This window comes from Rhinatrema bivittatum, chromosome 3, assembly GCF_901001135.1.
Source record: "Rhinatrema bivittatum chromosome 3, aRhiBiv1.1, whole genome shotgun sequence".
Lineage (NCBI taxonomy): Eukaryota > Metazoa > Chordata > Amphibia > Gymnophiona > Rhinatrematidae > Rhinatrema > Rhinatrema bivittatum.
The window spans coordinates 450,251,782-450,269,277 of NC_042617.1; the positions used below are offsets into that span (position 1 = coordinate 450,251,782).

At 41.6% G+C, this 17,496-nt stretch overlaps 1 protein-coding gene across 1 annotated transcript in view; it reads right to left on the reverse strand.

The window, feature by feature from the left end:
* Positions 1 to 17,496, reverse strand: part of NOL10 (nucleolar protein 10) — a 226,040-nt gene that overhangs the window by 34,106 nt on the left and 174,438 nt on the right. Inside the window, exons 19-20 of the mRNA XM_029595891.1 lie at positions 11,708 to 11,955; positions 624 to 726 (exon numbers count right to left, since the gene is read on the reverse strand). Of these exons, the coding sequence (XP_029451751.1) occupies positions 624 to 726; positions 11,708 to 11,955 (351 nt within the window). The remainder of the gene's footprint in view (positions 1 to 623; positions 727 to 11,707; positions 11,956 to 17,496) is intronic.

Below are 17,496 nucleotides of genomic sequence, written 5' to 3' on the forward strand. Positions count from 1 at the left end.
TCAATGGACGTGCTGTTGAGGATGGGCCAGGAGGAGAAGTGTCATTTTCTTCTGGAACTAGAATAGGCATGTCTTACTCCTGTATAAAGGAGCATGATGTACTTCCACAAGCTGAAGTCTTCAATGCCAATGTAATCATCTTGTCCAGAAATATTGCAAGTCCTTTGGGTCAGTGACACAGATGTCCCAGACATGAGGGCAACATTCAATTTGCATAATTTTGAGCTTTCTTTGGAGCATCTTTCTACATCAAGCCTCCCTGGATGAGGTCTCACACTTACAAATCAAGTCACTGTGACTTTTGTCTAGCCAGAGAAATCTTAGGGGACTCAATTATTAATACTTAAGATTGTATGTCTATATACATACATACATATATATGCATTGTATTTAGTTTGAGAACCTTGACCAACTTATATTTAATTCAAACATGGAAAAAGTGATCAGGTGATCCTCTGTGAATGCTGACAGTCAAAACTTTCAGAGCACAGTGCCACACCCATGATTTTCTGCATGCAATGAGAAAGAAAATCACCATATCTTAAGATTTCCTCATCTTAATTAACCATGGAAACTGCTTTTTGCATTTTGTGGAATACAGTTCATCCCATCTTTGGACTCACCTTTTTCAGTGTGAATGTCATCTGTTTACTTCCTACTGTGGTATCAGAAACATTCAATGTTCCAAGCTTTTCTTCAACCTTCAATCGATCTTCAAGCGTTTTCCTGTAAGGAATAACAAAAAAAATTTAATATATAAACACACCCACTTTTTTCTACTTTTCTTACCATAATATTTTTACTGAGACTCTGTGGTGAAAAGATGATTATATATTCAATTGTGACACATTCTATTTTACTTGGTACATTATTTACAATTCAATTAAATGTCTAAAGTGAATTACTGCAATTTTATTTAGAAGTCGTTTAAAAAAAGTATTTTAAAGGGAAAACAAAAGTGTTTGTTAAAAGACCAATATACAACTAGATCTACATATAAAGCACAGTTGCTTACCTATAACAGGTGACAGTAGACAGCAGGACAATTAGCCACACATGTGGGCGACGACATTGAACGATGCCAATATGGAATGTGCTCCCGTATAGCTGCTGCCGCGCAAGGTTCCTTAGTCATTTCACAAGCGAAACTTCAACTCTACATGGAAGTGGGTGGGATTGAGTGGCTGAATTGTCCTGCTGTATGTGGAGAATACCTGTTACAAGTAGGCAACTTCTCTGGGGTCAATGCAATAAAACCGCATGGTAAAACAGGTACTCTTATTGAGCACCTGTTTTACTAACGTGCGCACAACCACTTTTCCTGGAGGCCTGATGCAATAATCAAATGAGCTGCCACGCTAAAAAGGATGCGCTAAAGGAAATTGTGTGACCCTAGCACTCCAAAGCATCGTTCACCCAGGAGATGTGGCTGCACGTGGGTTAGTGCGCTACTGCAGGCCTCTCCATGAGCAAGCAAAGGTGAGGCAGATACCTACTTCTCCTCCCAGCTCTGGAAGTTTGGGCGAGTTTTAAAGTCCCAGATCCTGCCGGCTTCTGGCTCCCTGGGGGAGTAGAGGAAGAAGGAAACTCACCTCTGAAATGTGTGAGCATTTAGTACGATCAAGGCTAAATTCTTCCTGTAGCTTCCAATCAGAACTACTTATTACGCAGTCTGTAGGAGGAAGCAGAAAATCGCCATTTAGCTAACGGGCCCTTGACTTGTGGTATGACAATGCAGCTCAAAGGATGGTGTTAAATTTGCCACTTTAACAAGGGTGTGTTAGCTGAGTGAGACTTTCTGCACCAGGGGGTAATAGCTAATAGCCTCATCTATATAGCATTTACATGTGATGAGCACTATTAGCTACTCCCTGAGTTTGAACACACATTTTGGATGCACTAATCCCTTTTTTGCATCAGATGTTAGCAAAGTGCATCCAAAACTGGCATCCAATCACTTGTTAAGCTGTGCGCTAGGCTAAGCACACCTTATTGCATCAGCCTGTGGATAAGCAGGCCTGAAGAGCTAAACAAGTAGGGATTCCCAAGCTGAGGACTGCAAGATAATTATTTCTTGATGAACAATGGAAGAATTGCTTCCTGGAGTAAAGCAGATGGGGGAGAGTTGGAGTAAATACAGTAGTTAAATAAGCTTTAAAGTACTGCCTGGCCAAAGCTGCTATCTTTATGGGAGTCTTGTTTTAGACAATATTTATCTAAAGTGTGAACAGAGGGCATAGTAGCCACTTTCAGAGTTTTTGAACAGAAGCTGAGAGAAAGTGTGCTAAAGAAGTGGAAATTGCTTGTACTTGATGAGCCTTTACTCTGCTTCGAAGATGTTTTCCAGACAATATAGTAATAAGAAATGCAGTCAGATATCCAGAGTGTTTATTTCTTAACTAGTAACCATTGATTATTTGGATCATAACCAAATAGTTGAAGAAGAGATTTTCTGTAAGTTTTTAACCTATCCAAACAGAATAAAGCTCTTCGACAGTCTAACATATGAAGTGCTTGCACACCTTTGTTAGAATGAGGTATCATAAGAAAAGGTTGTTAGCACTATGGACAACTATGAAACTAAGAAACCACTTTAGGCAAAAACTTTGGATGAGTTTGTGTATATGGTATATACACTGTTTAAGGCCAAGACCACTACTACCAAGATTATCACCTTCCAAGAAAGAAATCGGAGATCCATCAACAATGATTAGAAGCACATACGTGTTGTGGGCTTTTTGAGCTTAGCAAGTACTATATTTAGATTCCACTGAGGAGGAGGGATTTTTAAGGGAGGATAGAGATGTTGAAGACCTTTAATTCTTTACCAACTTATTTGAGACTACAAGCAGAAAAAAAGCAATTTAAAGCAGAACTAAAAACATGGTTGTTTAAATGTGCTTTTTCAGAGTATAAATCTTAGATACATGCAGCATTAACATTAGAATACACATGAGCTTAACTTTTTCTTAACTTTCCCCTTTTTTAACTTTTATGTAATATTTTAGGAATATTAATTGAATGTAACTGTTTTAGTAGTGTTTAAATTATTTTTAGGAAACAAGGTATTTTGTTTTAGGCTTAATGTTTTTAGCTTGTTGAAAGACTAATTTATATAATTTTTCTGTTCTTTGTCTTTTATTAATTTTAGCTGTTATTACTTTTAACAAAATAATGTATTTTTCCTATTTGCAATTGTTTGTAAACCGTTGTGAAGGCCTTGCTGATGTGACGGTATAGAAAAAACAAACTACTATTGGTAGTGAGAAATTGGAAGTTCTAACTTTTGATGATACACTGTAATAGCTCTTAAGTGCACCTGACTTCAATCTGGATTTGGAAAGACAGTGAGCAAGTTTCATAGAAGGGCTGAAATCAAGCAATTGTGATATATACCTTTTCTGTTTAAAGCTGCAAGAGCATCTGGAGGAAGGTCTCTATGTTGTGAGGATGACTTTCTTTACATCTTGGAGTAAGGGCATAGCTTGTGCTACTGTTTTTAATATCCAAGATGTGAGTGCTACAGACTAAAGGTTGGGGGTGAAGAAGTGTCTCATACTGTGTTAAGAGTTTTAAGAATGTGTTAAGATAAACTAGCACCAGCTAGCCATAGAGACCATGAAAACCAAATTTCACATTGCTAATAGGATACTATAAGTATCATCTTCCTTTTGTCCTTTCTCAATTTGAGGATTGTTTATGAGTGATACTAGTGGAAAGGCATATAACAGACTTTGATTTCATTAAATATAAAAAGCGTCTGACATTTGGGAGTTGTGCGCTGGTCTCTTTGGGCAGCAGAGGGGGAGTTTATGGTTGAAAGGTGCTGCAAAGATGTCCATTTATGGCATTTTTTAGTCTCATTAGAGAAACTTCACTATGTTGGGATGGTGTGAGCTAGAAGTTGACACAAACATTGTTTTTACTAGAAGAATATAAGAACATAAGACTTGCCATACTGCATCAGACCCTGGGTCTAATACACACAATTTCCTGTTTCCAACAGTGGACAATCCAGGTCACAAAAACCTGGCTGGATTCACAAGGGATAAATAGATTCCAAGCTGCTCATCTCAAGCTATGGAGCAATTGAAGGTGCCAAGGATGGCTGGGGCCATGGCGGTACAAGCGCTGTCAACATTCATGTCGCAGAAAGTCCCTATAGTATCAACATATCTATTCTTCCTAGATCTTAGTCCCTCCAGCGAGCCATTGGTGTCAACCCCATCTTAGTCTTTGACAGCTGGGGTGCTGGGAAATAAGCCATCAGTGTGGAAGACTGCAATGGAGATCCCAACATGAAGCTCAGTCCAGTAGGCATAGAGTGCATCAGAACTGAACCTCAGCAGAGTATTTTCAGCTCTTTTCCATCAGAATGGAGAGGAGCTTATAAGAGTTTCTGAAGAGGATCTCTCTTCATCTCTGGTCCAGTCAGCACATCAGCTGGTGGGCAAGCTCTCTGAATTTAAGATTTTTTTTTGCCTCCTTGGCGCCTGAAGACAGGACAGGTGCCTTAGAGCTTCTCCAAGCTAACAGAAAAGTTCTCACAGATTGGATCTCCACCTGGTTCGACAACAATGTGTAGCCCACTGCAAGAGTTGCCAGCTATAGCAGTTAAGAACATACTATAAGAACATAAGATTTGCTATACTGGGTCAGACCAAAGTTTCATCAAGTCCAATATCCTGTTTCCAACAGTGGCTAATCCAGGTCACAAGTATTTGCCAGGATCCCAAGGGATAGATAGATTTCATGCTGCTTACCTCAGGGATAAGTAGTAGATTTCTGCAATTCCACCTTAATAATGGTCTTTGGACTTTTCCTTCAGAACTTGTCCAAACCGTTTTTAAATGCAGATACACTAATAGCTTTCACCACATCCTCTGGCAACAAATTCCAGAACTTAATTATGAATGGCATTGAGAAATATGCTCCATAACATGACCAAATCCATATATTGTAGGCTTCCTTGCATAGCTTCAATGACCCTGTTCCTCCCTATTTGTTGATGTAGTACATTGCTATCTGGTTGAATGTCTGCATTTTAAGAACTGATCTGTTTATCCATGGCTTAAATATCAAAAGAGCTATGACTATGGCGCTCATTTTTAAAAGATGTGTGTGTAGTATTGGCTCCTACATGCTCCAATTCTCCTGAAAGAGAAAGGTGTTGCGATGTGTCCACAACCTTGAATAAATGCATTCTCAGTCAATATTTGGTGAGTCAAACGATGAAAGGGCTGGCCACAAAGATGATTTGTAAAATGGGCCCACAACCTCAACGAATAAGTGAGAAGCCTGTAGAGTTGTATCCTGTGATACACTGGGTGTGCATATTGTTTCCAGCAAATTTTCAAGTGCTATGAGCTTGTTTCATTAGTAGACATTCAAGACGCATTACATACTGTTGGCTGACATGCAGCTTAACATCTCCCAGAATGTCTTGGAAGATACTAATGTGCAGATGGAAAAAGAATGAACTCTGTATGCTAATGTCTTCATTCTTTGAAGTGGAAGGAATGCTTTTCACTTCATGGTATATAAGTGTAAAGTTATGAAGTCCAATTGAAAAGATGGAATTATATTGATCTTCTAGAAGTTGACCATGAATCCCAAGTGAGTAGAGGATGCAAGAGAGTAGGAAATGAAATGGCTTGCTTCTTGACAGGATCCTCTCAATATTGCCAGTCATCCAAGTAGGGAAAAAATAAAATGTTTTTCCTGACATGGACAGCTACAACTGCTAGGTACTTGGTGCTGCAACCAGTCGAAAAGGAAGTACTTGGTACTGAAAATGCTGATCTGCTACCATGAATCAAAGATACTTACTGTGACTAATATGAACTTAAATGATAGTGTAAATATTTCTTAGATCTAGTGCTGTCAGCCAATCAATTTCTAGATGTGGAAGAATGTTTTATGTTGCTTTGCCTATGATTATATATGTTATTATGGGAATTTCTCAGAACAGATTTTAGTAATTGGATGGGGTAGAAATTTTATAAATAAGTACATACTTGAGAATTAATTTTGAATTTTTCTCTCTTTTTTGAATTTGTTTAGGCCTCTCAAGTTCAAAATAGGACATAGGCTCCTGACTTTTTTGGGATAAAGAATTATTTCAAGAAAAATCCCTTGCCTTTTTCCATTGTCAGGACTGGATCTATTGCATTGGCTATAAGCTAGTTCCTATTTTAGTATCTGAAGTTATTCCAGTGAGATCGGATGAAGATATGGAGACCTGAGAGGCAGACTTTGAAAGTTTAGGCAATAACTACTGTGCATGATTTTGAGAACCCAGTGGTCTATGGTAATGAGGAGACACCAAAGTTTAAAAAAAAAAAAGTAAGCCTTCCCCTTACTGGAAGGGCTTTGAAGGAGGTGTGGAACTGACAACTCTTGTAGTCAAAACCTTCAGTGCTTGACTTTTGAGAGAACTGTTGAGTAGCTTTTGGCTGGGCACTTTCTCTAGGCACGAGCTTTGTTGATGCTGATGTTATGAGTGTTGTATCTGATAAGTGTAGGGTTGGTACTTTCGACAAGAGTAGTAATATTGCTTCTTATAGGGTTGTTTCTGGTATTTCCTTAGAGTGGATGTTTGGAGGTTACTGCTGAGAGAGTTTATAGTGTTGATAAGAGGTTCTAATCTCCATCTTCGGTCTCCAAGGCTTAAGGAGACAAAGAAATTCTTCATTAGCTCTGATACCTGGGCTCTCACTGATTGATGGATTCTCTGAGCTGGAGTTGGAAGAAACATTGTTTTCAGAAACCCAGACTGGCACGTCCTCATTCAGGGCTGCAGGTAAAGCTGAAGCGGAACTCGGTGCCACTGCCATTACTGCTGTAATGCAGCCAGCTCCAAAATGCTTCACACCAACTCCCGTTAATTAGCACCCTGCTCCTTCCATGCCATGAATCCACCATAGGATTTTTGGACATACAAGACACGCTTTGCTCCAACACCAATGATGGTGCTGAAGTCTGTTGCACTGCATGTATTGAATGTACCTTGGAATGCAAGCTCTGTGCCTGCTGGCCCCAAGTCCAGATAAAACAGATGGTTTGGTGCCATGAGAATCTTGCATGCCATGAATGAAGATAACACCTATGCCAATGAAGCTATGTCCAACCTGTGCTGATTACACAGATAGTCCCTTCAGCTCTGAGAAGGACAACCTGAAGGGGGTTCCCTGTGTTGAATAGGTGCTTTTCTCAGCACTTCTTTTGGCACCAGACTTCTGCACCACACACAAAACTTGAATTGAGGAGGATCCGGAGGCCGGTGTCACAGAGGAAAGTGTGGGGGGAGGCCTTTCAGTGCTTGTGGAATCCAGAAGGGGAAGCTTCCCATCTTGACTTCTTGCACCAAGAACCTGTTTCCCTCCTTAAAGTTCAGCTTTGCTGCTTGGCCTCTCACCCAGGCCTGGGGTTATCTGCCAGTGCTTTCCTTAGGGTCTCCATCTTCCAAGTACTACTGCGTCCTGGAGAACATATGATCATAGCTGTAGCTGTTTGAGGCTGGATCACAATTTCTCCAACATTGATAGTAAACAGAATGGGTCTGTGATGAACATCAGGTACCCACAGAGGCAGGTCATAAACCTGCTTACCGCAGGCCTCAAGGCTTTGGGCTTCTCTATGCTCTTCTACATTTCATTTTGATATTATGTACAGAAGGTTTTTTTGGTTTATTTTTTTTTTTTAAGAACTTAGAATTTCATTTGAAGGGGTGTCAAGGCAGCAGCAAAATTTTGAAAAAAACAAGGCAGTAAAGAAGGCACAAGCCAAAAGATGAAAAGTTTTAAGAGAAACTGGGAAGCTTCAGGTAAAAAAAAAAAAAAAAAAAAAAGACTGAAGGGCTCACAAGGCAGCATGTATGTGCGGGAACTCCCATGTATGCTTAGTAAAGTCTTTATTGAGCTCAGAGCTAGACCCATGTAGGCATTATGGATGGCATCACCTCCATGTTAAGGCTAATTCATGTTGACTGACAGCTCAAGCTATATAATCATGAAAATGAAATGTGATTAACAAACCCTTTCTACTAGGCAGACAGCTAAACTTAAACAGGGTGGGTTCCTAGACCAGTCTGGTAGGATTCCAGGAAAGAAAGTTAGCAGGCAAGACCAAATTTTTCCTTCATCATCGTCCCACTAGACCAGTCCAGATGCACAGGATATAGCCAAGGAATCCTTTAATTTGGGTGGGAACTAGCTAAGGCTGTCCTCACAACGAATGGCCTAAGGCAGTGTCTCCTTAGACCTGCAAATCCAAAATGGGCCCCATATCCATCCTTTGGAATGAGTCCAAACCCACAAACATTAAAGAAGGTGGGCATGGGGAACAGTTCCTTCACAAGGTAATTTACCTCCATGGCAGCTGCCATCCTCAGTATGCCAGGATCCCCCCTTCTCCCTCCTTGGGGCCTACTTCAGGGCCTATAGAAGTATTCAAGGCCAATCCTGAGGAGAATCCCCTGAGCTTACCACCTATGGGGGTAACCTGCTCCCACATGCAACACGGACCTCTTTAGCAGGTCCTTTGAAATGTCAATAACTGATGGTGGTTTCCAAGCACCCCCTCCCCAGGCCTGAAAGCCATGAACAGTCTTCATTTTCTTTCAGTCTAATGAAGGGCTTTCCAGGAGTTAGCCTGCCAAGCAAAGCTGCTTTTTTCTTAACCTATGGCTCTAGCTTCTGCCCATCAAAAAGGTAGAGGAGATGGGGGGAAGAGGGAACCAGAGCCTTTAGCTATCACATCTCCCTCAGAGCTGGAGGGCCAGCATAGCTTAGGCACCACAAGGGAGGAAAAACCCATGTGTCTGAACTGATTGTCCTGCACAAGACTCTGCATTCAGTTGTTATGCACCAAAACTTTGGAACAAAATACCACTAACCATGTGCCTGGAAGCCATGCTGCTTTAAGTTGAGGGAAAAAGCTAAGGCATTGCTTTTCAGGCAGGCCTTCCCCCAAGACCCATATCTTCAGCCCAACTACTTGAATGCCCAACAAGAGACTGTGTTATACACAACAGGACAACTAGATCTTGAAACTATTCACAAATGGTTTCTTATGCTACACTAATTATAAATTCTGATTCAACTGTAAGTTGTTGTAATGTCTCTGTTCATTTAAGTTTATTGTAAATCTGCCTTGAGACCAACTTTGGGAAAAAGTGGAAAACCAAATGGTCATAAATAGATATAATAAATGAAAGAATTTGGTGTGGACAGGACATCAAAAACAAAGTTAAGTATTTTACCCACATATCTCAAGGTGTAATTAAAGGGTCCCTAGGAAAATTTATAAATCTTAAATTTTTACCCCTGACCTGATTCTCAAGTTGCTCCATACGATTTGTCAATCTCGGACTGAACTGTGCAAATCATGTGTATGATCATCCATTCCAGAAAAATCTTCATTTTTATGCAATTAAAAAAAATCATGCCCAAAACGTCCATAAAAAGAAGTTTCACCCAGAACTAAAGGCACCTACTTTCTGGTACACGTGTGCGCACATATGTTGATCTGAAACCCTATCCACCTCATGACCCCAGACATGTTCTGAAAATATGGCTTTGAAAGGCTCCAGGGCAAAAGAACTTGAGCTAGTCTTGAATCAACAGATTGCTGAGATGAAAAGCAGAAGCATCGTTTCTGAGCCACCTGGTGGCTATATGGAAAGGAAGCTGAGCAAATAGTAAGAGCTTGGCTTTTTCTCTCAAGTCCAGACCTGTAATTATGCCTCTGAAGATCTGAATTGATCTTCAAGGGCCCAAAAGGGGTTGCTTTGAACACAAGAGCAATCCTGGAAATTCAAGGACTGAGGGCCAAGTCATGAGGATCTGGAGGAGACTTGGGACCTTGTGTTACTATAGAAAGTGTATCTATGCCTTTTTAACCTGACCCAGTCCAGAATGAAATGCAAGTTTGTTTTTTTAAATCTGCTTTAGTTACTATGAACCCAAACCCTTACGTTGTCCCTGAGGAGAAGGGACTTATAACTAGTATATAAAATTGTAAGAAGATCTAGGTGTCATTGTTGATAATATGTTGAAATCTTCTGCTCAGTGTGAAGCAGTAGCCAAGGAAGCAAATAGAATGCTAGGAATTATTAGGAAAGGAATGGAGAATAAAATAGATAATATAATAATGCCTCTGTATCGTTTCATGGTGCGACCTCATCTTGAGGACTGTGTGCAGTACTGGTCATTTAATCTCAAAAAAAGATATAGCAGAATTAGAAAAAGTACAGAGAAGGGCAACCAAAATGATATAGGGGATGCAACAAATCCTCTATGAGGAAAGGCTAAAGAGGTTAGGATTCTTCAGCTTGGAGAAGAGACAGTTGAGGGGAGATATGATAGAGGTCAATAAAATAATGAGTGGTGTGGAACAAACAAACAATCGGTTGTTTAATCTTTCACAAAGAACAAAGACTAGGGGACACAAAAGTTCCTAGGCAATACACTTAAAATTAACAAGAGAAAATATTTTTTTTAGTCAATACATAATTAAACTTAGATTGTAAGCCCTCTGAGGATAGGGAAATACCTACAATACCTGAATGTAATCCACTTTGAAGTGCTGAAAAAAGTGCGAAAAGCGGAATATAAATCTAAATAAATAAATAAAATAAACTCTGGAATTCATTGCCAGAGGATGTGGTGAAAGCTATTAGTGTAGCCGCATTTCAAAAAGGTTTGGACAAGTTCCTGGATGAAAAGTCCATAAACCATTATTAAGGTGGATTTGCAGAAATTTACTTCTTATCTCTGGGATAAGCAGTATGGAATCTATCTACCCCTTGGGATCCTGCCAGGTACTTGGTCAGCTGTTAGAGTTGTATTAATCATTTACGGCATCCATGTACTGATCGATTAGTATGTTCCCTGCAAAAGGGTTGAGCATATCATATTCAGCATACAACTGGGTGCTCTTAGATTTACAGTACACAAAAACAGGTATTACATTCTGCAAAAACCCTGTTTATAGAAAAATCTTTATATTTACATTTCCAAAACTTGTGAATTGTTCCTTACTGAAGAGTAGGTGATGCACTGTGTATTCAGCTATGACCAATATTTGTTTTGGCCAAGTAACTTCATTCACACAGACTGTACATTTAAATGAGACAGGACTTCATGTGAGTGTATCACTGTATTAACAACTGTCAGCTTGGATATGCTGTTTGGCTTTTTGTGCTACAAGTCTTTTTTTTTTTTTTGTTTGTTCAGAGCAAAATTAAGCAATTGCGGCATTTCAGGCACCAGAACCAAGATCTCTGCTTTGTAGCTAAGACTTTACTGCCACTGAAGGAATGATGGTAACAATTTCTCTTAGAACTGCACCAGCACAAATCCACAAAAACAAACAGTCCTTTGGTATCACTGATGGATATATCTACTTCCACTGGCCCACCATAAATTGGAAACATTACCTCACATACATATCCAGGCGGGTGGATGTTCATGTTCCTTGATGAATACAACCTTCAACCGACATTTAACTCTCCTCATCCTTGCTTTAAAATATCAATACACTGCAGGTGTACAAATGCTGGTTTGGATGTTTTTACTGTATTTTTCTCTAATTGCAAGGAACATTCGAGAACTATTTGATCCCTGCCTTGCCCTTTAATCTGAAGAAAACAGAGCTTGAAATGTATGGCCCCCCCACCCAGTGCCAAGTTAAATATAGAACTTACTTCATTAACTTCTGCTTTTTGGCAGTGTCTTGAAAGCTTCTAAACTCCTCTCCTGCTTTGATCTCATAAAACTGGGGTTTCAGAGTTGTTTGCTGGTCCTCCTTCATCCTTTCCTGCCTTCTTCCTCTTTCCTCTTGGCGTAGAAGCTTGTGCTGTTTCTTGACCTCTTCGACCCAACCTCTATCATCATCCGAAGTGTCTGAACTTTCTGCATCACTTGGCTTTCCTTCTGGCTCTTCCTCTTCCTCCTAAAGAAAGAAATAGTATTAAAAGGTGCATCTTTAAAATACACTTTGTTTACTTAACTAAATAAGGTGCAGCAGTCTGCTGCAGATGTGCACAAAGCATAGTATTTTAGTTTATTGCCCGCCTTTCTATGATGGCGATTGAAGCAAGTTTATAACCTGCAATATATAATAAATTAGCGAAATAAAATTTCAAGTAATAACAATAAAATCACCATAATGGTAATATTGATAATATAATCCTTTCCTTGCATCCAGCCAGACCAGTGCAGACTTCTGTATTATGTAGCAGATGGAGACAGAGACTAAAAGGATTGCTGATGTCACTCCTAGGCTCACATGCTGACCTCAGCCTGCCATTTGCCCAGATCAGAGGTTTCTGCGATTCATGGTTCTGGGACAGCATTTTACCACACACTTTCACCAAGGTGATGGTAGTGGTAGCGGCAGCATTGTGCTGGGAAGGAACTCTGGTACACCCCTATCTAGGCAAATAGCTTAGCAGGGCAAAGTTGGAGGACCTTTGTCATCAGTCAGTTCAGAAAGTGATGCAGACTCTCGAGTTGCTTGGCTGGGTAGTAAACTTGGCAAAGAGTCACTTGGTTCCCTCGCAGTCCCTGGAATATCTGGGAGACCGGTTCAACACACTCAGGGACAAGGTGTTTCTCATGGAAGAGTGGGTTTGAAGCTGCAGTGTCAAATTCATTTGTTGTTGGGGTTGTTGATGCTCAGAATCTGGGATTATTTGCAGGTTCTTGGTTCGATGGCTTCAACCCTGGAATTGGTGCTGTGGGCATTCGCTCATATGAGGCCTTTGCAGAGAGCACTTTCGTCTCATTGGAACCTGCTCAGAGGAGTTTCACCTTCGTTTGCAGTTCAAGGATGTTGGCAGGGACAGTGTCATGGTGGCTTCTGAGTTCCAATCTCACTCGGGGTGTGGAGTTGGAGATCCCAGATTGGGTGATCCTTACTACTGATGCCAGTCTTTCTGGTTGGAGGGTAGTGTGTCAGCAGCAGTCCACTTAAAGCTGCTGGTCCGCAATGGAGGCTTCCTGGACTATCAATCTGTTAGAGACCAGGGTGGTGCATTTAGCGTTACTGGCCTTTTTGCAGTTAGATCCCTCAACGATCAACCTTTGACTATCGGACAATGCGACAACAGTGGCCCACATCAATCGGCAGGGGGGAACCAAGAGTCAGGCAATGGCTCAGGAGACTCAAGAATTGATTCTCTAGGCAGAGTGTCATCTAGAATGGATAGTAGTGTTGCACATAGCAGGAGCAGAAAACGACCAAGTGGATTTTCTAAGTCGCAGGTTATTAGATCTGGGAGATTGGAGCTTTATGAGACAGCGATGTAGCTCATCCGTGAGAGGTGGGGCTACCCCCATGTGGATCTAATTGCGACTCTTCTTAATGCAAAGGTGGCTCGGTTTTTCAGTTGGAGAAGAGAGCACCGGACCGAGGAAGTTGGTGCTCTGGTGCTGCCTTGGCCTCGGGAAGTTCTGCTTTACGTGTTTCCTCCTTGGTTTCTAGTGAGTAAGGTGTTGCATCGGTTAGAGAGACATCTGGGTGACATGATGTTGGTAGCCCCAGAGTGGCCACGTTGCCTGTGGTTTGCGGATCTAGTGAATTTAGCCATGGACGGTCTGTTACACCTCGCCCATCTGCCTGGTCTTCTTCGGCAGGTGTCAATATTTTCAGACCAGGCCTCTCAAAAGCCAAGTCTAGTGGCTTGACTTTTGAGAGGTAGCGATTGAGGCACAGGGGGTACCCAGAAGCATTTATTGCTACGCTCCTTCAGGCTAGGCAGACGTCTACTTCTCTATCGTCTGTAAGGGTCTGGAAGGTTTTTGAATTCTGATGCATTGCGAACAGTGTGCAAGTGTTACAATCTTCAGTCTCTCAGATTTTGTCTTTTCTTCAGTAGGGTTTGGCTTTCAACTCTTAGGGTCCAGGTGGCTGCTGTGGCTTGCCTAAGAGGTAAAGTAGACTGTTGCTCTCTCTCCTCTCATCCTGATGTAGTTCAGTTTCTTTGGGAGGGCGGGGGGGGGGGGGGGGGGGGGGTTTAAGAATTTGCATCCGCGGGTTCGGAGAATTTATCCATCTTGGAATCTTAATCTCATTCTCAGAGGTGTGTGAGAGGCAATTGTTGAATCTTAAAGATATGACCCTTAAGGTCATTTTTCTGGTGGCCATTTGCTCAGCTAGCAGAATCTCCGAGTTGCAGGCTTTGTCTTGCCATGATCCATTTCTGCAGATTTCGGACTCAGGGGTGTCCTTGCAGACAGTGCCCTCCTTTCTACCAAATGTGGTACTGGCGTTTCATGTGAATCAGTCAGTGGAACTTCCAGCTTTTCTGGAGATGGACTCTTCCGCTCTTCATGCGAGGGAGCTTAAGCGGTTGGATGTACGCAGAGCTCTGTTGAGGTATCTCAAGGTAATGAATGAATTCAGGTCAGATCATCTCTGTTTTGTGGAGTGGTTCCAAGAAAGGTTTTCAGGCTTCCAAGGCTACTATTGCGAAGTGGCTCAAGGAGGCCATTGGATCCATGTACATAACAAAGGGACGTCCGGTTCCTGAGGGTTTGAGAGCTCATTCTACGCAATCTCAGGCGGCCTTGTGGGCAGAGGATCAGTTGGTTTCACCGCAGGAAATTTGCAGAACAGCAACTTGGAAATCGCACAGCACTATCGCTTGGATGTGGGAGATCTGGAGTCCAGGCCATTTGGCGAGAGTGTTTTGCGAGCAGGACTCTCCAGATCCTACCTTAACTAGGGAGCTTTGGTATATCCCAGGAGTCTGGATTGATCCGGGCATGTACAGGGAAAAGAAAATTGGTTCTTTCTTGCTAATTTTCGTTCCTGTAGTACCACGGATCAGTCCAGAACCTGCCCGATCTGTGGAAGTGGACAATCATCTGCTAAGCTGAATTTTTTTGTAGGGTATACAGTGGTTCATAGTATGAAATAGACTTGTTAAACATTTTGTACATTTGTTGAATTTGTTGGTGGGTTTTTTTTTTTATATGTGTGCCTGAGCTTGAGACCAACTTGGAGATAAGCAACTGACCCAGAATCCTCTGCTATCTTAGCCTTTTTGGCTATGTGAACTTTAAATACCCTATTGAGCCTGACCTGGAGGAATTCCAAGGACACCTGGACAGCAGTTGAAGCTGGCAACAATTTGTGATGCCTAATTATAGGGTCACAAGAGCAGAAGGCAACAGTTAGAACCTCAGGCTAGAATGTCATTACAAGGGCATCTGTAAACACAGCACACAGCCTGAGATGTAACGATTGCCCTGAACAGCAAGATTTTAACAGAACAAAGGATTATCTAAAGAGTGATGGTAAATGGGCCCCAACTTGGAGAAATGGTCAGGGTAGTTTAGGGATACTCTATCATGCTGTTGACATAACAACCTATGTAAATGATACTCCAGGTGGTCACGCAACTTAAGAATTCCTGACCTAGTACTGTACTGTATTTTACCTATAAAAGAAGGATCAGTTCATATACATGACAAGATGCTGTTTGGTCAGTTTGTCAGAGAACGGGCATCCAGTATCTCCCAAGAATACTTACATTGCTCAATAAAAAATTATTCTTTCTACAAAATCTAAGTGTTCTTCTATCCATGGAGAAGCGACATAAGCATGTTTGGCACATAACATTTTACGATTTTTGTGCTTGGGTATAGGTCAATACTGAGGAACTGCAAATGACAAGTGATTATGTAGCAGTGTTAGCAAAGCTTTCTCCGTCTCCATCTGCTGGCAGGGATGCAAAACCCAGGCGTCTGGACTGATCAGAGGTACTACAGGAACAAAAATTAGCAGGTAAGAATCAATTTTCCTATCCCCGACTTGAGGCAGCCACAATGGATCTCTATCTAATAACTTGATTATATCTGCAGAGATGTCTTGGCCAAACGGAAGCCACCATGAACATGGAGTTCCTGATGCTTTTGAAATCTTCTGGAGAACTCTACCCGTACACAGGCCTCCCCCCCCAGCAGCCATTCTTGAATCAAGGCATCCTGTCCAAATGACCCTGCTCCTTCCCTTTGACTGAAAAAATGTTTTGCCTTTGCATTTTTGCTGGTCACCATCAGATCCATAAGTGTTTCTCCCTAATTGTACACAATTTGAGTGAACATCTGAGATACAGTCCATTCTTTGAGGGTCTATGAAATTGCAGCTGAGAAAGTCTGCTTGAACATTCTCTGTACTCCAGCTATGTGCAATGCCAAAATGACTTTGCATGCCTTTCCAACCAGTGAAATGAGATCTGCTTCCTCCGACACCTGAAGACCCCTTGATGGTTCACATAAGTCACTGTAGTTGTATTGTCTGACAAAATTCTGAGACCAAATTGTCTGCCTGGCTTCGGAGGAAAGGCAAAGTGGACAGCCAACCAAATTGCTCTAGTCTCCAAATGATTGACGGCCCACTTGGCTTCCTCTGATGACCATGTTCCCTGGGTCAAAAGAACTAGACAATTGGCATTCCCATCCCAACAGGCTTGCATCTGTTGTTATCAAAACCCAAGATGAAGATTCCAGATACACCCCCATCTTCAAATTCTTGATTTTCAGCCACCACTGCAAACTCAACCTTTGCTGCTCTTGTCAAAGAGCCTTACAGTGTAATTTTGTGATTGAGGGTCCCCATCTTGATAGCAATGCTTTTTGTTTCATGTGCACCCTCACCCAAGGGACAAGATCCACAGTTGCCACCATGGAACCCAACCTTTGAAAAGGTCCTTGGGCAGTGGCCAACAAAGGGAATGGCCAGAAACTGAAAATGACCTCCCAGAACTGTGATCTGTCTTTCCCTTATGGGAATGTGTAGACATGCTTCTATCAAATCCAAGGACATCAGGAATTCTCCTTGTCTCACCACCACTATAACTGATTTCAAAGCTTCCATCCTGAAAGGAAACACTTTCAAGGCCTTAATGACCTACTACAGATTCAAAATAGGAATGAAAAACTGAATACAGACTCTAGCCCCACTGTATCATCAAGATCGGCACTACTGCTCCTATGTGGAGAAGTTGATAGAGCATTGTTCTTACTTCCTCTCTCTTAATGACAGAGTGTCAAGGGGAAACCATATAAGCATCTGAAATAGGATTGGAAAACTCCAAGGCATAACTGATCTGGAAGGCCTTTCAAACTCATTGATATGAGGTAATTTGGACCTATCACCAATAAAAATCCGATAACCAACTGCCTATTATTTGAACCAAAGACTGAGCCCTCAAACCTTCATTGAGAACTTTGGGAGGACTCTCCCATCTCTGAGTTGCCATTTTTACTGCCTGCCTTGGAACTCCAAAAGGACTGACACCTACTGAACGGTCTAGATTTCTAACAGCCTGAAGACCTTCCCTGCTTATTTTTCTTAGACTCCTGGAATCAGTTGCAGGCCTGCATTGGATGTGATATTCCTTTTGGCTTGTCTTCCAGAAGTCTGTGTACCTTAGACACTCCCCAAACATTTGGAATCTTTTTTAGGTCTTTACCAAACAGCAAG